The 23,629-nt window shown below is 44.6% G+C and overlaps 1 protein-coding gene across 1 annotated transcript in view; it reads right to left on the bottom strand.

The window, feature by feature from the left end:
* The window catches only part of ITPKA (inositol-trisphosphate 3-kinase A), a 55,234-nt gene extending 32,705 nt beyond the window's left edge, over nt 1–22,529 (bottom strand). The window contains exon 1 of the mRNA XM_081882362.1: nt 21,767–22,529. Within this exon, the coding sequence (XP_081738488.1) occupies nt 21,767–22,210 (444 nt within the window). The 5' untranslated portion in view covers nt 22,211–22,529. The remainder of the gene's footprint in view (nt 1–21,766) is intronic.
* Between the last annotated feature and the right edge of the window lie 1,100 nt (nt 22,530–23,629).

The raw sequence follows: 23,629 nt of genomic DNA, 5'->3' as shown, positions 1-23,629 counted from the left end.
CATTCTTAATGTGAAACTGTTCTTAACCCGAGGTACCACTTTAGCTAATGGGGCCTCCCGCTGCCACCGCACGATTTCTGTTCTCATCCTGAATCAAAGTTCTTAACCTGATGTACTATTTCTGGGTTAGCAGAGTCTGTAACCTGAAGCATCTGTAACCTGAAGCGTATGTAACCCAAGGTACCACTGTACAAATGTTGCCTTCAGGTATGTCTCAGACAAGCCACTATTCTCTCAGCCTCAGTCTCCTATCTGCAATAAGAGTGTATTAATATTTACCTACCTTACAGGCATTTTATAAGGATTAGAACAAGATAATGCATGAGAAGCACTTTGAACTCTCAAGAGTATTATACAAAATGGTGAATACTGCTACTAGCGCTGCTGCTACTGGGGAGGCAAAGGGGGACAGATCCAAGAAACAAAGTAGAGAAAGGTCCAGAAAAGTATGGAAGCTAAGAGGGAGCTCAAATGAAAGAGAAGGTGGCAAGGTCAGCACTGGACTTCACATAAGGGATTTATGAATAAAAAAGACAAGGGAGGGAACAAAGAATGAGTTAAGTGGTAATTATTAAGTCGGGGTGGGACTTTCCCATAGCCATGTGCCTCACCAGCCCTGCATTACACCCTTCCCTGAGTGTTTCTGCCTAGCTGGAAAGTATCCTTGAACTCTGACAATGCCTCTTGCTTGGCTGCGTGGAGAGGGAAAGAAGGGAATGTGGAAACTAGCCTACTATACAAAGGTAAAATTCAAATCTGTTGCTCCACCCACTTTTGTCTCTGGCCCCACCCACCACTGGCATGTAGGCCTTGGAAAGAATACAGTCCCTGGGCTGTAAACAACAACAACAACAGGTTCCGCACCCCTGTGTTAAGGAAAGGATAGGGATGAGGAAAGTGGGGCAGGGTAAAATCCCCACTAAGGATAGGAGCTCCAGGAAGCCATTGCAGGGATAGGAGTTGAGAAGGCAGTCCTTGTTAAGAGAACTGAGAACGCACAGGGACTGTGGGTCATGGAAGCAGCAGTCAACTACAGTATTTTTCGCCCTATAGGATGCACCGGCCCATAGGACACACCTAGATTGGGAGGGGGGGAAATAAAGGGGGGGAAATGCCGAAGCTCTGGGAGCTTCGCGCTGGGCTCCGGGGGGTTGCGCGGAGCTGCGCCAAGCCCGGGAGCGTAGGCAGCTCTGCGCCGGGCTCCCTAGGGCTGCGCAGAGCTTTCTGAAGCCTGTAGAGGGAGAGGGGTCGGTGCGCACCGACCCCTTTTGCTCACCAGGCTTCAGCAAAAGCCTGTATTTGCCCCATAGGATGCACACACATTTCCCCCTCATTTTTGGAGGGGAAAAGGTGCGTCCTATAGGGCAAAAAAATACGGTAAATTCTGTGCATTTGTTTGAGACAACCAGCCAGATCTTTCCTGGAGAAACATTCAAAAGTCCTATGAAAGAGCATCCAATTTGCCACATGCCACACTTGATGAACACACCACAGGGGAACTGGAAGCTTTACTGGGGCAATGAACTATATAATATTTAGCATACTAAGAGAGGCACCATAAGCTAGTGACTAAGGAATTCTCCAACTGAGATGAAATCCCAGCTCGGGCATATCATGACTGTACAGCTTTGTACAAGTCAATGTAAAACTCCCTCAGTAAAAAAAAAAATATATTCTCCCTCTGCAAAAATAAAAGTGGTTCCTCTCATTAGGGCTGCTACAAAGATGAACGAAACAATTAGGACTTCCAATAGAGCTGCTACATGAAATAGGGGTTTATACTGTAGATATGGAGAGAGGCAGATCTGAACTGCCCTGTGATTTTCAGATGAAGGGCAATTTTGAAATTTAATAAAAAATAAATAAACTCCCCAATTGGCTTTGATGGTCATGTTACAATCAGTCTGGCAGAAATAAATCTGCCACAAATCTGAACCTGAAGCACAAACTTGAAAAATCTGAGTGTGTCTGGACTCTGTACCTTGGCTCATATCCATCTTTAGCCTTCGTATCCACAGTAAGGCACTTTTTGTCCAAACATCACAAAGCTCCTTAATTAATTAAACCTGACAACATCCTTCTGAAGTAACTAATAAACACTATTATTATGTGCTTCATTTTATTATGTGGCTTGCCTAAAAGCATAGAATGAGTCAGTGTAAATTATATACTTCTCTTTAGTTAATTGAAGGAGGTGGGGTTCTTTCACAGAAATGTAGTTTGCCTTTCTTCCTATATGTTGTGTAGTTTAGTAGTATCTATCCAGCTGATAAAAATAATATTCTGGCATTCTCTATTATGTAGGGGGTGCAGAAAAAATAACATTGGATCAAGCACTCTGTACATTTAAGGGAATTAATTTCCATAGCATTAAGTTGTGTCCATTCTAACGATGTCAGCTGTCTACAAGAAGCAAATTGCTTTTTCTTACGAGAATTCATAGTTTATCCTACTCCTAAGGCTTAGGATGTGTCGATACACGTCTCAATTGTTTCACAGTACCATGTCCCTAAGCTTACAGTCATTTACAACGTCTGATTCCTTCTGCACGTGAAAGTTCCAAAGACTTCAACAGCTTTTGTAATGACCAGCTTATTGTCAAATATATTATATATGACAAGCTATTTTCTGTATCACACTTCATAAAATATATCCCTTGGTGGTCTACAAGTAAATTCGTCATAAAAAACAGAGCATTTAAAAACGTCAATAAAATAATTAACAGCAGAGTAGATCAATCAATTAGGGCTAAACTATAGTAGGCAAAGCATGGCCAAACTTGGCCCTCCAGCTGTTTGGGGACTACAATTACCATCATCCCTGACCACTGGTCCTGTTAGCTAGGGAGTGAAGGGAGTTGTAGTTCCAAAACAGCTGGACAGCCAAGTTTGGCCATGCCTGCCATAGGCAATGTTGGTTGAGAGGAAAGCATTTGGAGAGAGAAGGGTTTCAGGGAAGCCAGCCTTGAGAGTGAAGAGGATTCAGGTTCCCTGACCCAAACAGCCCATCAGCTTTTAAATCCAGATCTCCTGCCCCATTGATTGGGTCAGTTCTTCATTCAAACACAAGAAGAGCCTACCTGGACGAAACCAAAAGTCTATCATTTTAAAATTTATTTGTTATTTATACATTTTCCGATACAAATTTTGCTTGCATTTTCCAACTTGTCAACAGTCTTAGAGAACTTCCCAACCAACCCTTCCCTGACTTACTACATCTTTTCTATATTAGCTACATCCCTGATGTCCTTCCACCCTTTTTTCATCCTAGGTTTCGCTTATCTAATCTACTGCTGGTCATAAATTTATCCCTGCTTGAAAGTTTACCTCAACTCCATCTACCAAAAGCCTATCTAGTCTAGCACCCTCTTTCCCACAGAAGCAAACCAGATGCCTCTGGAAAGCCCAGAAGCGGAGCATGAGGAAAGCAACTCTTTTTCACAGTTGCTCCCTAGTAAATGGTATTCAGAGGCACACTGCCCTGGAGATAGACCATAACAACTATTTGCCCCAAAAGCCTTATCCCTCCATGAATTTGTCTAATACCCTTTGAAGGCCTTCCTTGTTGTAGCCATCACTCTATCTCGGAGTAGCAAATTCCCCCATTTGCTGATCAGAAGGTTGGCGGTTCGAATCCCCGTAACAGGATGAGCTCCCGTTGCTCGGTCCCTGCTCCTGCCAACCTAGCAGTTCGAAAGCACAATGTGCAAGTAGATGAATAGGTACCGCTCCAGCGGGAAGGTAAACGGCGTTTCCGTGCGCTGCTCTGGTTCACCAGAAGCAGCTTAGTCATGCTGGCCACATGACCTGGAAGCTGTACGCGGCTCCCTCAGCCAATAAAGCGAGCACCACAACCCCAGAGTTGTCCGCAACTGGACCTAACGGTCAGGGGTTCCTTTACCTTTACCTATGTTTAAAGAATAAAATAAAATCCCTGAAAATCTCTCCTGAATCTCGCCATTCAGCTTCACTGAACTACTTTGGATGCTTTAGTGCAATTAAACGCAAAGAAAAATAAATAATTTCAAAGGATTACAACTGTAATCTTATGGGTAGAACAAAAGGCAGCAAGTCAGATCAATTCCAGATACACCTGGAGGGCAGCAGGCAAGTTTCATATTATACAGCCAAATGACTTAAGGCAAAAAACTTACTTATTACAAGGAAAAGTAATAAATTTCTAAATTCAGCCACACCTAGGAAGAAATGAGAATGAAAGACACCATGAGCATTTATTTGCCTGCCTCTTCCATGCCTATTTTCATGCTATCCAATTAATTCTTTATACTTCCCTAAACGCTAGTAATCAAGCCACTAGGCTATCCTCCGTTCAGGTCCCTCCTCAAAACCCACTTCTTAGCTAGGCCGATCCTGAACCATCCTCACCTTACCTGCTCCTCCATTACTGCCATCACTGCCTTTCTCTGACTCCATCCGTACACCTTGTGAATTACTGAACTCTTCTGCCCTGCCTTTTCTAGTATCTTCTGCGCAGGAACTATGTGGTCATATTTGCTTCTCAGAATTGCACTGGTTTAACAGAGAAGCCTGATAACCAACGGTGAGCTCAGCTTTTAAGCTGTTGAGAGATGGACATGCTTTCTCCATGCGTCTGAAGCTGAGCATTATTTCAGATAGCATCCTCCATCCTTCTCCAAGCCTGAGATGCTTGCAGTGGGCTTCAGAGGGACTATGAGAACAGTAGAGAGAGCTCATGAATGAAACCCTGCCCTTTCCTGAATTTAGTGGCAACCACAAATTTTGGAAGGCCTGGTCATTATGCCTAGAATACTGGGAAGAGCATAGCTCTACAATGGGGGCAAGAAATCTATTTACAAGTACACAGAGAGAGGAGCAGAGGGGAAGTCTCAGACCATCACTCTAAATTGGGGGGGGGGGGGAACAAGGTGCTTTCAAGAGCAAGAGAACTTTGCTCCATATTGTAATAGTATCATCTTGGCAGATTTGAATCTCAGAATTCCTTTAGGATAAATAGCCATAATGGTTATGTTAATGTAAAACTGAAACATATTTTTAGTTTTCCTCCTATAATCTTCGTTCTCTTTTTCTTTACTCCATCTGCAAGCCTCATTTTCTGTAATCCCCTGCAGCTTCCTACTGACAGCACAGGGACAGATAACCAACCTGCATCAAAGTAAAAGATTATATGTAATATTACAGATGTACATCTTCACTGAGAGGCACTTGCGGCAAGGAGAAGAGTGATGGCAGCTACAAAAATGTGCACATCACAAATAGATGTGCAGGCAGAGGGCTGAAACAACAAGGGCACATGCACAGCACCCAAAGAGAGGGAAAAGAGGAGGATTTGTGAAATGCAAGAGACTGGTACACATGCATGTGTGCAAATTTAGGGTGTTGACAATATACACTGGAATGTAAGCAATGTTACAGTTAGGTGGATTTTGTAGGTGGCTGATGCACCACACACGGAGAATGTGAATCAGTAGCTCATCTTCAATCTGGAGAGTCATGACAAGTGGGCAGGCCACAGCGTTCTGTCCTGGGATTGTTTAATAGCTTTATAAATGGCTTGAATGAAAGAGTGGGTGCTCATCAGATCACTCTGAATTGGGTTGGGTAGCTAAACAGGATTCAATAGCATTTGGCAGGACAGAGAATCAGGCCACAACTAACAAACTCGCTTTCAACAGATATAAATGCGAAGTTCTGTATTTAGGTAGGACAAAAGCAAGTGCACACATACAGGATGAGTGGCCTGATAGCAGTAAATAGGGAGGGGGAATTCAGGGGGCTAAACTGATTTCAACATAAGTCAGAAGTGTGATGCAGTGGCTGAAACAACTCATGCAATTCTAGTGCTCAAACTACAACCAGCAATGGTCCAGGTTCACTCTATTCTGCTTTGGTCATGCTACATACGCTTCTCAGCTATGGACTAAATAGTTATCAGTGATTAGGTAGTGGTGGCTTCTCTTTAGAACTATTGCTTTCCTTGTTCCGACTTTCTCCAGTCATCCTCCCCACCAGCTGCTTCCCCTCTTAAATTCAGCTTCTGTGTAATCAGGAACAGGACTTTTTAATATGTCTGTTTCTACAGAGCCCATGACAATGGAGCCCTGGCACCTAAGTGCTGCCACAATACCAAAAAAATATAATAATTACTTATGTTCCAAAAGCAAACAGTGTCTAGTGATCTTTAAATGTCATGTTAGCATACAAACAGACAGGTGGTTTCTCAGAAACCTCAGGCTTCTAAATAGCCAGGGTTATTAACAACAAACAGAACAGGGCCACCGTACAAAGAGTCTGTTCTTACTAGTGACGGCCGAGTTCCACCCAGCTTAATCCTGAACTGTCTCCATCATTCCAAGCCTTCTTGGAGAGCTTTGGTAGAAAGCTCATGATTCCCCTCTGTCCTGCCCTGCTGCCAAGAGAGTTCAGGAAGTCTAGTCCTCTGTGACTGTCACCACCTCCTTCCAAACTTATACTGTCGGAGGAGAGGCACAAGGTGCATGAAGAACTGGAGCCCTCATCATTCTTCAGGCAGTCTCACATTGGAGTAATCTAAGCTACAGGATACCTGATTATAGACAACAGATGGTAGGATATCCCTATCCGGAGAACCGAAGCTGATAGAAGGCACTTCATATCATTGAAGCCACCCAGGCTTAAAGCAACAGTAGTGGGTTCAGCAGTACCCCCAAACTACACACTTGATCTTGCAGGGAAAGGGACTCTGGGACTCACCATTTCAAATCCTCAAATTGTAAGACTTAATACCATTCTGAGTTCCTACATCATTCTTCCACCAAGCCCCAACCTCAGTTCTCTCTTCCCAATCACAGAGGTAGCGACTTTGCTCTCAAATCTGCTTGGGTTTTGGTGTGCAATCAAAGGGCTTTGGAAGAAGTTGCTCTTTCTCTCAGTCTTCAGGCTGGTACAATTGAAGTGCAAAGTCAATAACCTATTGCTCAAAGCCCTTGGTACATGTTCCCTCTGTTCTACGGACCATGAAGTCATGTCAATTCAGTATCTAATTGTCATCATAAAATAAACAGAAACAATACATTCATTTATGCAGGACTTCTTCATCAAACAAGCTTTGAGGGCTTTGCAAACACGAACTGAAAGGCAGCAAGCTGCATAAAATAATTTCAAAAGAGAAATCAGTAGGAGCTGCTTCACATGTTAAATTAGGTATACAGTACCTATTTCTGAACTGTACAAAGGCTGTCCCTTTTTTCACAATGGAAACACACTGCAAGAAGCCACTTACTTTATGGGTTAGAAGAAAAGATACACACTAAATGTTTAATGCCCACAGATTTTATTGTAACCTATGAAGAAAATGCCCCTAGTGAAATCATAAATGGCAGGCAAATCATAATCCATTGACAGCTCAGCTGTCTACTTTTCAAGAAAATGAACTTGCATCTGAGCCCAGAAATACCTCCCTAAACCTCACCAAAATGAACGGGAGACAAGACTGCAATACCACTTCTTTCACTGAAGCATGTGGAAAAAGCATTTACAAAGGAATGGAAAGTTAGGCCATGCCAGCACTGCAAGTTGCCCCACAACTTCCATCAGAGGAAGTATTTGTCTGCATTGTTTACAGTACAGTGTATCAATGCTGTCCACGCACAAGCAAAATGGAATTCTATCCATGCAATGGAACTTCACCTTCTTCTCTTCCCCACTGCAGCCCTCCACACAGAAGAAAAGTGGGGGATGCCCTGGAGCAAAGCAGATTTGCAGGGGGAGGAGCTGCAGAGGTGAGGAAGGGAAGAGGAAGTCCCACTGTATGTGGAGAAGTCCACTCCCATAATGGAATCCACCCACTAGTAGTTGGTTATTAGGGATGCCAGGTCAGAAACATTCCAGGCCCTGAGATTTCAGGCCCAAATCTAACACCTAGAGACAGCCCCTGTTGATGTCACAGGGGGGACCCCTGATTATTATTATTCTTTACTCCCTCCTTTCACCAAGTCCTGGAGATGGAAGCTAATTGGGAGAGGAGAGGAGGGCAAACCCAGACATAACTGCAGTCCTGGCCAGGCTAATTCATGCAGAACATGTCTATGAAGGTAAAGGGACCCCTGACCGTTAGGGTCAAGTTGTGCCTGACTCTGGGGTTGCGCCGCTCATCTCACTTTACTGGCCAAGGGAGCCGGCATACAGCTTCTGGGTCATGAGGCCAGCATGACTAAGCCGCTTCTGGCGAACCAGAGCAGCGCACGGAAACGCCATTTACCTTCCCGCTGGAGCGGTACCTATTTATCTACTTGCACTTTGATGTGCTTTCGAACTGCTAGGTTGGCAGGAGCAGGGACCGTGCAACGGGAGCTCACCCCGTCGCGTGGATTTGAACTGCAAACCTTCTGATCGGCAAGTTCTAGGCTCTGTGGTTTAACCCGCAGCGCCACCCGCGTCCTGCTGAAATGTCTATAGATGAAGCTAAAATGAACATTCATGTTTGGTGGCAATATATTTCCTGAGTACCAAAGGCTGGGGTGAGGATACACAAATAATAGGAAACGCTATCACCTATCCAGAAGCATCTGAATGGCCACTGGTGAACAGAGCTGCTTGAGATGATCTGGCAAGTCAATTACTGTATTTCCGATGACCAATTCTCAGGACACGCACATAAATACAGCACCAAGTGAGACAAGTAGCACTCCTCAAACAAGTTATTTTCCTGCAGTGATCTACAACAAACTTGAATGCAGAAGAGACTTCCGTTACTGGACAGGACTAACACCATTTCTCAGAACCCAAACACAGAACTTGTCCTCAAATATGGAGAGACTGTGATGCAAAGAAACCCATCTGACACACATTTACAAACAGGTCTAACTGCATTATGCTCATCCAGAAGACCTGGGATGTATCTAATTCAACCTTTATACGAGTTACTTAGCAAAACCATACCAGTTCCTCCCAGTTAAACCTGTCTGGCAGCTGCCTCAAGTGAGCCTTGCTCTTTGAAGTATTTCTGACAACACCAACACACACACACACACACACTTGAGAAGCAGCATACTCTGTTTTGCTGTTCAAGTGAATATGGGTAGGCTCTAACTGAACAACTGTTATAACGAAACCCCAGCAAAGGGGTGGACAACTAATTCAGCATTTAGGTCCACATAAGGACAGCGGAACAAAAACAAAAACCCTTTCGGTTTAACATCTTGTATTAAGGGCTTTCCATAACCATCTTCACTACTATTTTGGAGGTGAATGGCTGTCGGTGGCAGAGAGGTAGACCTAAGCCTCAGACTAGTCTGTTCAGTGGAATAGACACATGGAGTCTATGTAACTGAAACTATCATACAACCAAGGCTAGCCTTCAGCATTACACATGCCCGGCTGACGGTAAATACCATCCATGTAGAATAAAAAGGATGAAAAGGCACCATGAGGGTCACCAAAAGCTGAATGATCACAGTTATTTTGCAAAGATAGGTGAAGGCTTTTGTGTTTCATTTGCACCAACCTTTCAGAGATGTCAGACATTTCCCATACAATTCTTAATGTAATAAACTCTCTGCGTATTTGAACTGAAAACAATTTTGTTTTGAACATTTCCCCCCCCAAAAAATAGTTCTTTTAATCCCCTAACAATTTGCATCATGGCATTTTCAAAATTGATCATAATGAGAGCTAAACACTATTCTTTTTCATTCACCTCACTTTTCATTGTGGGATAGATCAAAATGCTTTTGGGCATATTTAAGGATTGAGGAAATCTACCCCCTATGCTGAGCTGAGTTGAGGGGAGCTGGAGATAGTGTTGATCTGGAAGGTGACAGGTTCCCCATCTCTGGCTCAGAAGTTTGTTTCCCACACAATGTTGTGTTGTATGGAATAAGCTGGTGGTTCTTGTTCTGTCAGGAAGAGACCACACAAAGACCTAGAACCAGTATTACTAGAATCTCAGGGCCACTTTATTCCATGTAAGGAAAATGTGTTTTGTGAAGTAGCCGTTCAGCAGCTAGTAATAGCTTGAAAGTACATGGGGAATAAAAAAAGGAGATTCAGTATGAAGAGAACAACATATGATATTATTTGTACAATAAAAAGAATCACAATGTCTAGGGATATGTCGATTCTTTCTTTATTAGAGCAGTTAGGAACCACCCTTCTAGTTCAAATGTCAATCCAATAAGAAAAACCACCACTTAAAAACCCATTAGAAGCCTTTTCGCCAACTTTGAGTAATTTAAGAAAATTACATTCTACACCGTCGGATTATGTAACTTGCTTCTGAGCTGAAATAATGGGTACTTTTCATTCACAGTTATGAAATGTGGTTGCTGTATTTTAAAATGGTTTATGACAAATGAAAACAGATGAAATAATAAAGCTGTTGACAATTAAGGCACAACCACACTCTCTAATGTTACTACAGGCATAAAGAGGACAGTAAGACCAAGGCTAATGAAGAATCATTTGGATGAGTGCTCCTTCTCCCCCAAAATGTCAAATTTATCACCACAGAAACAAGTAGTGTTTTGATGCCCTTCAGTTTATTGCCTCATTTCCTCTCTCGGTGAGTTGCAGAAGCATCATAACACAAAATTCAGTGGTGCCTCGCAAGACGAAATTAATTCGTTCCGCAAGTTTTTTCGTCTTGCGAGTTTTTTGTCTTGCGAAGCACGGTTTCCCATAGGAATGCATTGAAAATCAATCAATGTGTTCCTATGGAAACCGCCTTCAGACCAGGTCCGGGGACAGTCTGTCCCCCGACCTCTTCTGAAGGCTGGGGGCGGGACAAGGGCTTTTCTTCCCACCCCCAGCATTTTAAAAAAACCCGGGACAGCGGACGACTTCTCCGCTGTCCGGGGTGATCTTAAAATGCTGGCGGGCAGCAGCGCTGCCGCCCGCCAGCATTTTAAAATCACCCTGGGACAGCGGACTTCTCCGCTGTCCCGGGGCGATTTTAAAGCCCCCGGGAAGGCAGGCGGGGGGGAGCAAAGACTTTCGCCCCCCGCCAGCCTTCAGAAGAGGCTGCCTTAAAAAGCCGTCCGGGATAGCGGAGAAACGCGCTGCGTTTCTCCGCTCTCCCGGAAAGGCAGGCAGGGGGGAGCAAAGACTTTTGCCCCCCGCCGGCCTTCAGAAGAGTTCCAGGACCTCTTCTGAAGGCCGGCGGGGGGCAAAAGTTTTTGCTCCCCCCGTCTGCCTTCAAAAGCCGTCCGGGATAGCGGGAAGCGCTTTCCTGCTATCCCGGACCGCTTTAAAAATGATTGCGGTGGGGAGCAAAGCCTTTCGGCCCCCGCCGGCCTTCCTGGACCTCTTCTGAAGGCCGGGGGGGGGGAAAAGGCTTTGCTCCCCACCGCCAGCATTTAAAAGAGGTCCCCAGAGATTTCCCTATGGGCTTTCTTCTTGCGAAGCAAGCCCATAGGGAAATTCGTCTTGCGAAGCAACTCGCAAACGGAAAACCCTTTCGTCTTGCGGGTTTTCCGTCTTGCGAGGCATTCGTCTTGCGGGGCACCACTGTAAGGCCCATGTTCACATTTTCAATTTGTCTAACTTCTACAGATGGCAGACATCATGGGATGGGTGTTTCCAGCTACCTCACCCCTCCCCCTTGGAAGCCTTATAAGCTGCTGCTGCTGGAAAGGGATTGTGAGAAACATAATGGGAAGGGTGTTTTTAGGGCTAAGGTGAAACTGTGAAGCTCCCTTGTTCTTTGGGCTATTGGATGCTACATGTTGTTTAATCGTGTTATATTTATAGTCTTGAATGTGGGTTTGTTATTATATTCATTTTGTTTTGCTTTTTTTGTAGTGTTTGTTTGAAATGCATCCCTGTTTGTTGTAAGCCGCTTTAAGGATGATTTTTGTGTGTGTGTGGAAAAACGGCAGACAAATAAAATGAATGGAATGGAATTTTGTTTCTTCGTTTATCCTGTTTATGCCTATTTGAAAGTCCAAGAGCACAGCCAAAACAATGACTCATTAATACAATTGTGACTGAGATAACAATCATGACACCCATACAAAATGTTACATGCAACTATGGTTCGACTATTTATTTTGCCATGAGTACGTGCACTGGAAAGCTGATCCTTGAACTGATTCTCTAACTGCAAATGACCCAAGGAAAATGCCTCTGAATGACAGTCACTGGGGAACAACAGCAGGAGAGGACTGTTCTCCTATCCTGCTTGTGGGCTACCTATCTAGCTATCTAGTTAGCCACTGTGAGAAACAGGATGCTGGACTAGATGGGCCTTTTGGTCTGATAAAGCTCTGGACTTTAAAGGGCCACGTACATATGAGGCCTTTGAAATGCACAAACATTTTTTTTCCCAAAGTGCACTTTTGTACATAGCAGTTTGCAACTGTACACACCTTTGCTTGATAGTGTCATCTAAGCAGCAGCTACAACTACCCTGTTTGCTCACACACACAGGTGGTGATGTTTATCACACTACAGTGGTACCTCGGGTTAAGAACTTAATTCTTAATTCTGGAGGTCCGTTCTTAACCTGAAACTGTTCTTAACCTGAAGCACCGCTTTAGCTAATGGGGCCTCCTGCTGCTGCTGCCGCCGCACAATTTCTGTTCTCATCCTGAAGCAAAGTTCTTAACCCGAGGTACTATTTCTGGGTTAGCGAAGTCTGCAACCTGAAGCGTCTGTAACCTGAGGTGTCTGTAACCCGAGGTACCACTGTACTGTGCAACAGACTTCTCTTTTCCCTTCCTCACAATAAATGTTTCCAGAGATTTGGTTTTTAAAATATTTGCCCTGTCTTTCAGAACAGAGGTGTGTTGATATACTGATATACAAAAGAAATGTATTGGTACACAGAGGCAAGTAAGTTACTGTACTGTTTCCTATTTCACTCATAGAGAAGTTAAACAGGGCGAGTGGAGTGGCACAGCCAGGCAACATCAGTAGCTCTGCTCCAGTAAGAAGTGACCAGAGGAAGTGCTCTCTCTGTGTATACACATGTATGAAGCACTTTACAACTGTTCCAGCAGAAAGCACTGTAGGCTGACAAATAGTGTGGAATAGGAGCAACATGGGGATGACCCTGTGCATATAGCATCCCAAAAAGGTGCGTGCATCCCACACTGAATGCACATTATCACATCCATGGTTTGATGTTAAGTGAATGAGTCTTGTTCTTGTGCAGTCAAGCCTCCCCACTCCTTTGGCGTAACCTCAAGGAAAACAGAAGACCACTTAGATGTCTTTTGTTCTACTAGTGGTATATAAATTATGTTAAATGTATAAAAATAAAATATTTTTTCAGTTAACCATAGTTTAGCATTATGTACAAACCTTGAAAGGTGGTTCATCTTAACTATGATTTATTGAAACAAACGAGCTTCATAATCCATGGTTTGAAGTGGATTTGTTTTATGCTTTGAAAAAGCTAAGGTGGCAAATGTCAAACCATTTATTCTGAACCCATTCACTGTTATCATAGGAATGAGGCATGGATTATATTAATATGCAAAAAAGGTAAAAATCCACCACTGACCTCACCGTATCATCCAATACCACTTTTAAACCAAGATTACAAAATTTAGCAGCTGTCTGTGCAAAGAGATTAAACAAGATTATTTCAGACTATATTAATATTCAGTCTCATCTGACTGGTTTTATAAAGGACATACTGTTTTATAAGGACAGCAGCTGATCTATATTATTGACACTTATTTATAGTGATAATTTTTAAATTGGTTGGTGAGGTCTCAAAATGGACCAGAAGTCATAACAAATGAGTCTTGTGTGTTAGAATATACAATATTACACATGCCAAGACAGGCCCCTTTGGCTACTATACCTGATTAAGCTCTTTTCAAATGGTTTTATCCTATTCAATCACAAGTGTGGAATAAAATGCATTCACAGGGTTTGGCATACTCATCTTGTATCAATATCAGAGAAACTCATTATGAAGTATTATACCCTTTGACACTTCGCCAACCAAGTCATCTCTCTGGAAACCGATGACAAGCGCTGGTGATGGCTAATATAATAAAGCTAACTTTATGCATATTTTGTGGGATAGTTTTCCAATTAACTATTATTGAAAATTTATATGTGCCAAATTGTGATTGATATGTGTCTCCTTCCATATGGCTTGATAATTTTGCTGGATTATGAATCCACATGGTGTGGATTTTGCTGACTGGGTTCTAGCTGTTACACACTGCAGGAATAATGTGATTCCTACTTTGAGGGAACGGTTGATTAAGTAGAATGAACACACACATACATACGTGTCTTGCATGCCTCTTTCAGGCTACTCTTGCAGTCAAGCTGATGCCAAATGTATTGCTCTGCTTTCCTTTGGACCATATCAGTAAGGGCGAGAGGGGGGTCTTGTCATCTGGGCAGTTCAGAATCTCCATATACAATGCCAGGCCTGCAACTTGGGGAGGTCACTTCAGTGCTGCAAATGCAGTGGTTTGACTTCCACCCACAAAGACACACTCAAGACAGACAAGTGCCAATTATTTATATATATATATACACATACATATATATATATATATATATATATATATGCTTTCGTAGATTTTCACGGGTACAGGAATGCAGGTTTTGGTGTCCTCGGGTGTCTTCCCGTGTAAAAGTTGGGGTGTCTAGGCGACGTTTCGACGAGGTCTCACTCGTCATCTTCAGGCTGGTGCTTTCGGCTTCTTGTTACTGGCTCTGTTCCAGTAACAAGAAGCCGAAAGCACCAGCCTGAAGATGACGAGTGAGACCTCGTCGAAACGTCGCCTAGACACCCCAACTTTTACACGGGAAGACACCCGAGGACACCAAAACCTGCATATATATATATATATATATATATATATATATATATACACATACACACTATATATATATATATATATACACACACACACTCTACATATATATAATATATGCATATATATTATATATACACACATACACACACATATACATACACATATCTCGCTATTCATCTCAAAGCAGTTTACAACAATAAAATATACAATATTTTAAACTTAAACCGCTGAAAGTTAAAACCTCAAGAATCTAAACTCAACAACACCGCAAAGTAAAACATATTCAGGGTGTAAAGCCCCCGCCCCCAAGAAAATGTCTTTGTGGAATAACCAGCCTCATATAACCAACATACTTAAGTCTAACACATGAAGGAGTTAAGACCATAAAGTAAGCTGTCCTGCTGGGTTTTGCTCACCCTGGGAGAAACTAGGTAATCAAGCCTTTGCTCCCTCTTCAGTCTACCTGAGAAGCTCAGTGTGTAAAAAGATATCAACATTTTCAAAAGTAGGGGGTCCATGGCTTGGTCCACAGTACTTAGCTGACTGTGAACCACTGCTGTAGAGCAGCCTTTCTCAACCTGTGGATCCCCAGATGTTGTTGTACTACAACTCCCATCACCCCTAGCTAGCAAGGCCAGAGCTCAGGGATGATGGGAATTGTAGTCCAACAACATCTGGGGGATCTACAAACACTTGTGAGTCATTTCCAGGAACTGAAACAGGGGGCATCTCCCTCTCCTGTCTAGGGGTGAATATGGATGTATGCTTAAAAACAACAACCCTCAAACCCCATCCTGATTCTTGTATTGTCGGGGGGCTGGACTAGGGGACCCAGGATCCCTCCCAACTCTACAATTCAATGCTAGAATCTCCCGTACCATTTAAAGGATTAGAAGCAGCCACAGGAGGTGAATGCCATGCATACAATTTCTACAATGAAAATTGCTGCCCCATCCCTGCCGCTATTTGTGTCCATCCGTGCCGCCCCTACCTTCCAGGGGGAAACCTATGGGTGCCTTAACACTGCTGTCTCAATTGGGTCTTGTTGCAGCTGTTGTTAACCATTAGAAAATCCTATTCACAGACCTTCCACGACATTTAGTTTGGCCCTCATGTACCATCCTGAACGCACATCCCTAATGCTGATCAGACTGACAGCCTGAATGAAAACTCAATCCAGTTTTTTTCAGTCCTGCTAAAAGAAAAGCTTGGAACCCTACAATTATCTGACACTGATCCAAGCCACATTTCTGTACATGTTTTGCCAATGGCCTAACAAGACACTTGAAATAGCATACAAAATCTCCACCTTTCTGTGGTCACAGGTAAACAAACAGCATGCAAAGTGGCTTTTTATAATAGCTTTGCTTCCTGTATCTATTCCAACAGCATTTGGGCTATATGTAAACTGATACTGCTTTACAGTCACTTCTTGTGGCCTGGGAGGGTGTGGGTGGGTGTGCTTGTTTTCATTAATTATATAATTGCTTTATTGATAGCCACTTTGGAGGGGAACTCTGGACTGAGAAGTAGGATAAATACCGTATTTTTCGCTCTATAAGACGCACCAGACCACAAGACGCACCTAGTTTTTGGAGGAGGAAAACAAGAAAAAAAATATACTGAATCTCAGAAGCCAGAACAGCAAGAGGGATCGCTGTGCAGTGAAAGCAGCAATCCCTCTTGCTGTTCTGACTTCTGGGATAGCTGCACAGCCTGCATTTGCTCCATAAGATGCACACACATTTCCCCTTACTTTTTAGGAGGGGAAAAGTAAGTCTTATAGAGCAAAAATACGGTACATTTTAGTTATACATATGCCTAGCTCCCACTAAGGAACATAAAGCAAAAGTATTAAGACAAAGTAATCTGGCATTGCAACATCCCTATTAAAAAAGAGAGTTGATTTCAGCTCATTTTATAGACCCAATTTAAAAAAGCACATAAAACTGCAAAACCAAACCCACAAGACTATGAGCATATGGATTTAAAGCAGCCCAAAGGTCGAATGACTCGTCTCCTCTAATCACTTGACTGTTATTGTTCTTATAATGCAGTCCCGAGAGTATTACTCCAGTTTGTGGTATCTACGCTTTATCAACATATTCCAATTAATCGTTCCAATTCCTTTTTAAAAAAAAAAAATGTGTTGTTTTCCTTAGAAAAGATTCTGTGCCAATTGCTCAAATGACTGAGTTGTCTATTATTAACAGTGCTCTGTGTGCTCTCAATACGGTAGGGAAAGGAATTTGCAAAGGAAAACAGATTTCAGTTCGAGTTCTTCCAGAAAACCATGATAAGAGCTAAGGAAAATAGCTGCCATAAATGCCATGAAAAACAGCTTACTTTCCTTTTTTAAAAAAAGACTTTATGTTAATGAGCACCTGCCAAATTGCAGAACAGATTTACTGGAAAGAACGAATTATTGCCAAAGTGGACAGCGGTATGCTTGCTAATCATTCCAAACACCTCCCAATCCCCAGTCAAACACACAGCAAGAAGCAGTTTTAAAAATGGTATCGAGTCAAAAAGTGGGTGGGAATGAAATGCCTGCTGGTTAACACCTTTGAAAAATGTCATAAAAATCTAGTAATTATAATAATATTTAAAATATGTCCAGTTAAAAAAGTAAATAAATCGACAGTAAAGCTTCAAGAGAGGGAAAGCTATAATTACAAAGAAACTGTTGGCACCTGCTCCCTGAATATCCCCTAAATATTTGTTTATATCTAGGACCACTAAACTGGCTGTAGTGTTGGTCAGAATTTTTTATGTATTATGGCATTATGTATAAACCAATCCACTCTCTCTCCTTGCCACACTGACAATATGACTTAGAATTATTTGATCAAAACCAACTAATAGTTTACCCAAAACAGAAAATATGTTGGAAGACAATGCTTACATTAAAGTAAAAACCCTGCAACAATTCCAGTGAACATAAATCATAAAGTGACGGTGGATGAACCCATTCACACACCTGCAGGGCAAATATCCTATATAGAAGGCATGATGTGCTTCAATTCGAACTGCCTCAAAAGTTAATTTAACAAAGGCATGAGAATTTAAGCTCACCTGGGCCTGTCTGTCTACTTTCACACAAACCTAAGCTATGAAGGGGTGGAAGGAAGGGGGTATCAAAGACTTCAGCTAGTAGCGCAATCCATATGCAGAAAATGCATATACCAGAAATCCATGGGTTTAGGTGTGCCTAAAAATTGTCGCTCTAACAGTAATGATATTGGCTCACCTTATAAGAATGTAGTGAGGATCACAGAAATATTGCAGGTGAAGCAGTGGAACACTTTAAAGCACTTTATAAAATGCTAGGCACTGCCCCCCTTTAAAAGCCTGTACAGCTGCTACAGCATAGGACACTTCTGAACCAAACCGACCATAGGACAGAATTAATAACCAACATGACCTGCCATCTAGCATAGTGTCCTCATTCTTCCATATGCCCTTATCAGTTTGTAATTTCTAGAAGCATTACCACTGCCAAATCTACATGCATTTACTGTGTAATCCAAATCCTGCCTATTCAGAAGTCTTACTGAATTCAACAGGCCTTACTCCCAAGGAAGCAGGGTAGCCTAGGATTGCAGTTTTGTTTTGGACCAGTTTCTATTGATTTCAACAGAGTTTATCTCCAAGAAAATGCACTATAAGACTGTACTGTGGTATTTTAAACCTCAATGCACTCAACTTTCACTGAAAGAAATAGAATGTTCTCAGGCAGTTACACACAGGATAACAGTACCAGGCCTCCAACTTAAGCCAATATATTTGGGAGTAAACTCCTCTGAACTCAATCCAGTGTTAGGGAGAATTCTAAGTATACTTGGGATCACAAAGACCTGTTCACACAATAATGGTCGAGTTCACATGTACAGTAGTACCTCTGGTTACGAACTTAATTCGTTCCAGAGGTCCTTTCTTAATCTGAAACCGTTCTTAACCTAAGGTACCACCTTAGCAAATGGGGCCTCCCGCTGCCGCCACGCAATTTCTGTTCTCATCCTGAGGTAAAGTTCTTAACCCGAGGTACTACTTCCAGGTTAGCGGAGTCTGTAACCCAAAGTGTTTGTAACCCGAGGTGTTTGTAACCCAAGGTACCACTATACCGAGGTATACCACCTTTGGCAAACATGCAAGCTTGCTGGCTGCTCCCAGAGAGGAGACTGCAGTTGTTTTGCTCCTCTTTTGGTCTTCCTGCTGCTTCGCTCCTATAAACTCAGCCATGTCATTTCATCTGAACCTGGGATTGCCTCAGACAAACCCTGAGTCCTGTCTTGGACAACATGCTAAGCCTAACCATGGTTTCATTGCAGCCATGCAGCAGCAGAAGAACCAGGGTCACCTCTGAGAACTTTCATGCTTGCACATTTGTGCTAAGCCATGGTTTGGCTGAACATTATATCCTCTGCAGCTTTCGCTGAATATACACTAGCATATCAAAACTTAGCTCCAGCTCATACATATATTTAACTGAGATACAGACCAACCTTGTGCCTGTATGCTCCATCTGTGAACTGCTCCTTCCCTCTTCCCTTCTTGGCATGCCATGATTGAAAATTCCCTGTGTTAATTAACTATAGCTTCCTGTTAAGATGTAACAAAACAACATTAATGAAGTTTGGAACAAGTCAAGATATGAAACCAACTTCAAACTGTGATTTCAAGCCATGGTTTGTTCCGAGTTTATTAGCCATAGTTTCCCAGTTCAGATGTTTAATAGGAAGCAATGGTTACGAAATAGTCAACTACGACAGAAGGAGGGAAGCTGCAGTGCAAAGACAAGGTGTATAAGCACAAAGGCTTGTCCATATCTTGGTTTCGTAAGCCAAAATATGTATTCCAAACAAGCAATCACTTCACTAATAAACCTGGCAGCAATACCCAAGATTGTGGAAGTGCTGTAGTAATCGCTGGTATTGCTGCCAACATTATCCATAATTGCACCATTCACATGTCATGATATTCAAACGCAACCCTAGGATGCACATGGTGGCAGTGTGCAAGAAAAATATATTACATAAACTGAACCAATGGTTTACAACATACTTCATTCTATGCCTGCTAGTCATGGGAAGAGACAAAGTCATAGGGAAGGTACGGCAGCCACGAACAGTGGAAATCCTGCTTCCACCCCCCTCTGGTTGCTGGGATTTCACCAGCAACTGTCATACAACTTCAGGCTTATCTGTGAAGCTTTCCACCCACTCCTCCATTACTATTTCATTTTCTTTTCAATTTGATAACAAGGAAGTGCAAGGAGGAAGACCTCCGCAGGACAACCTTTGCTAACAAAGCTAACAGAATTATATAGTATACGTATTTTCCCGAATCTTTTACAGCCTTTAAAGCTAGAAATGCGCTCTCAGACACACAGAGGATCCCGATTTCACTCTCAGTTCAAGACTCCATACTTGGAAACATGCAACTGCAAGCTGCATTATACACCCACCCCTGGCAAAGCACCGCAGAACTCAATAGACCCATCTATTCTAGTTCTCAGGTTTTCATGGAAACACTGGCAAGTAATCATACTGACTTGAAACATTCAAGAATCACCATCTGAATTATAACATTCCCATATCTGAAATATTACAATTTTTTACATGCTTGGCTTGAGAGTGATGAACCCCCTTGATTGGCATTAAACCACCCACTGCCTTAAAACATTCAGTTCTGTGAAGAAGCCACATGTGAGGCACCCACCATATTTGTCCACTGACAAATGCTCCCACACTAATACTTGTTACATACTACAGAAAGTCCTGGATTAACAGGTGCTCTGAACCAACATTGCTGGAAGGCAAGACAATGGGGGAGAGAGAGTCTTATCACTCCCAAATTGACCTGTTTGTTGTACACTTTCATTTTTAAAGCTAGGATAGACCACTGGTCTGTTCACAGAACGGAAGACTTTGCTTTAGTATTATTCGCAGTCTTAGCTGGATACAAAACAGAAGCAGTGAACAATTTCTGTTGGTGAAACATCACAATATAAACTTATGTGCCTCACAGTGTTATTCAGTCTGCAGTTAAGGACCAGATTGCATGGTTAAATCTTAGCTTACACACAGTGATCCTAGCATCTCAAAAAAAGAAATAGAGTGGGAGGGGAGGCAATGCTATTATTGCAGAAATCCAGGATATTACATATACAGATGTACATGCATATGATCATACTGCTCATTATGCTGTATTCACAACAGAGGCTGTGCCTACAGGCCTACAAATCTATCACTTATACCGTGTTTTCCATCTGCTGGAGGTGTCTTTAACAAAAGTAAACAACACTGTACTCATATGAGATCAATGTCACTGCCGCTTTACAAGTTATTCCTGCCTAGAAGGCACCACTATAAAACCCATATGCACTTTCCTTATGGAATTTACCTTGCCTGCAGATATGGAACTGCATGCGCACACAGAGAAAAAAGCCCACATGCGAAATTATCAAACTTCTACACAACAGGTAATCTTCATGTAGCCCTTTTCTTATGCACACAAAGCATTTATTTCACAGCAAAGCTGCAAGTGTACTGTATAAGGCAAGTACACTTAGCCGGAAGCCATCCGCCACTGGACACAGACCAAAGAAGGGCTTACTCCCGAGTAAACATGCATAAGAGTTACATTGTAAGGCCGTAATCCTATGCACACGTACCTAGGAGCAAGTCCCAGTGGGGCTTCCTTCTGAGTAGCCTAAGACCGCGCTGAGTGTCTAAGATTGCGCTGCCTGTCGGAATCGTGCAACCTGCGAAGGAACCTCGTTCCAGGCTGCAGAAGGCCCAGTGCCAAAGCGCGGCGCTACGGATTATCTCGTCGATTTGAGCTTTCCGAGGCAGCTAAACTCTTGACGACGGGGCGCCGCTGCCAGGAAGGCAGCCGGTCCCGCACGTGCGCAGCGCCTGTGCCCGAAACCCGGGCAGCCTCTCCGCGCCTCCGCCACGGCGCCCCTTCCTCCGCCTCGTGCCGGGCTGTCCGTACCTGGTGCGTTTCCTCGCCGTGCTCCAGGTGGACGATGCCTTGGCTCCTGCTCTCCGTGTCGCTGAGCAGGTCATCCTCGGAGTCCTCGAAGAGCGACGACGACCCGGTGGAGGAGAGCGACGACGTGGACAGGCGGCGCGACGACGACAGCAGGTCCGCGCTGAGCCAGGCGCCGTCGGGCTCCGTCCGCGGGCGCCCGGCTGGGCTGCGCTGCGCCTCATCGGCGTCGTCCTCGGGGGTGACGGTCAGCTGCGGGATCACCGGCGGCAGCACCCCGTTGCGCGGCCGGCAGCTCTTCTTGGCCGGCTCGGGCAGCTGCTTGCTGGGGGCCGCGCAGCGCGCCTCGAAGAGCGAGCGCAGCTCGCCGACGCTCAGCCGCTTGCCCCGGCCCAGCTCCGGGCTGCCGTCGCCGCTACTGCCGTCGCGGGAGCCTCGGGGCTCCATGGAGGAGGAGAACGAGCTGGAACTGCTGCTGCCACAGCCGCCGCCCGCAGCCCAGCAAGTGTGTGGGCGCGCCGCGAAGACGGCAAGCGGCGCGGCCGGGGAGCAGGAGAGCCCGCGCTGGCGGGCTTCTTCGCGGGGAAGGGCGCGCCGGAGGGCTCGAGCCGCCGCCGCACGCGGGCGAGCATGGCCAGCCCCGCGCCCCGTCAGCCCGACGCTCGCCTGCTCCGAGAGCCCGGTCGGCCCATATGGGTCGCTCCAGACTGTTGCTCCACGCTGCCGTCAGGCGCCTCAGGCAACCGCGGAGAAGGAGGAGCCGCCACCAGCGCCCCGCCTCGGCCCGCTCCTGCTTCCCCTGTGTACTTTTAACTGACGCCGCCCCTGCCAGGCCCTCTTTGGTTTCTCTTTCAATGAAACTCTTCTCCCGACTGCGGCGAGAAAGGAGAAGCCCACAGCGCCCCCCCCCCCCAGCCGCGCGGCTCGGCGGAAAGAAGCGCGCCTCAGGCTTGGCGGGGAACCGCTTCCCGCTTCCTCCGCCCGGAAAGCTCCCGACTCAGCTCCCAGGAAAGGGACAAAGTTCAGCGCGCTCCTCCTGTCTCCTCGCGTGGCATCAGGGGCGGGCAGTTACGCAAGGAAACAGCGCCGTGAAATGCCTTTGCCCACTTGGGATGGGACGATTGGCAAGCGCAAACATTTCTGATGATCAGAGCAGCTAACGTGGCTAGCACACCGCTAAATATAATAGAAATACAGTGGTGCCTCGCAAGACGAAATTAATTCGTTCCGCAAGTCTCTTCGTCTTGCGAGTTTTTCGTCTTGCGATGCACGGTTTTCCATAGGAATGCATTGAAAATCAATTAATGCGTTCCTATGGAAACCGCCTTCCCCCGACCTCTTCTGGCGGGCGGCATTTTAAAATCGCCCGGGACAGCGGAGAAGTCCTCCGCTGTCCGGGGCGATTTAAAAGCCCCCGGAAAGGCAGGCAGGGGGGAGCAAAGACTTTTGCCCCCCGCCTGCCTTCAGAAGAGGTCCTGGACCTCTTCCGAAGGCGGGCGGGGGCCCCCCTGCCTGCCTTCAAAAGCTGTCCGGGATAGCGGGAAGCGCTTCCCTGCTATCCCGGACCGCTTTTAAAATGCTGGCGGTGGGGAGCAAAGCCTTTCGCCCCCGCTGGCCTTCCTGGACCTCTTCTGAAGTCCGGAGGGGGGGAAAAGGCTTTGCTCCCCACCGCCAGCATTTAAAAAAAGGTCCCCGAGATTTCCCTATGGGCTTTCGTCTTGCGATGCAAGCCCATAGGGAAAATCGTCTAGCGAAGCGTCGCAAAAACCGAAAAACCCTTTCGTCTTGCGGGTTTTTCGTCTTGCGAGGCATTCGTCTTGCGGGGCACCACTGTAGTATGGAACAGATAAGGTCAAGTTGAAACAT

The sequence above is a fragment of the Podarcis melisellensis genome (genome assembly GCF_964234715.1).
Source record: "Podarcis melisellensis genome assembly, chromosome: 1".
NCBI classification, from domain to species: Eukaryota; Metazoa; Chordata; class Lepidosauria; order Squamata; family Lacertidae; genus Podarcis; species Podarcis melisellensis.
This window is presented reverse-complemented; position numbering and strand designations above follow the sequence as displayed.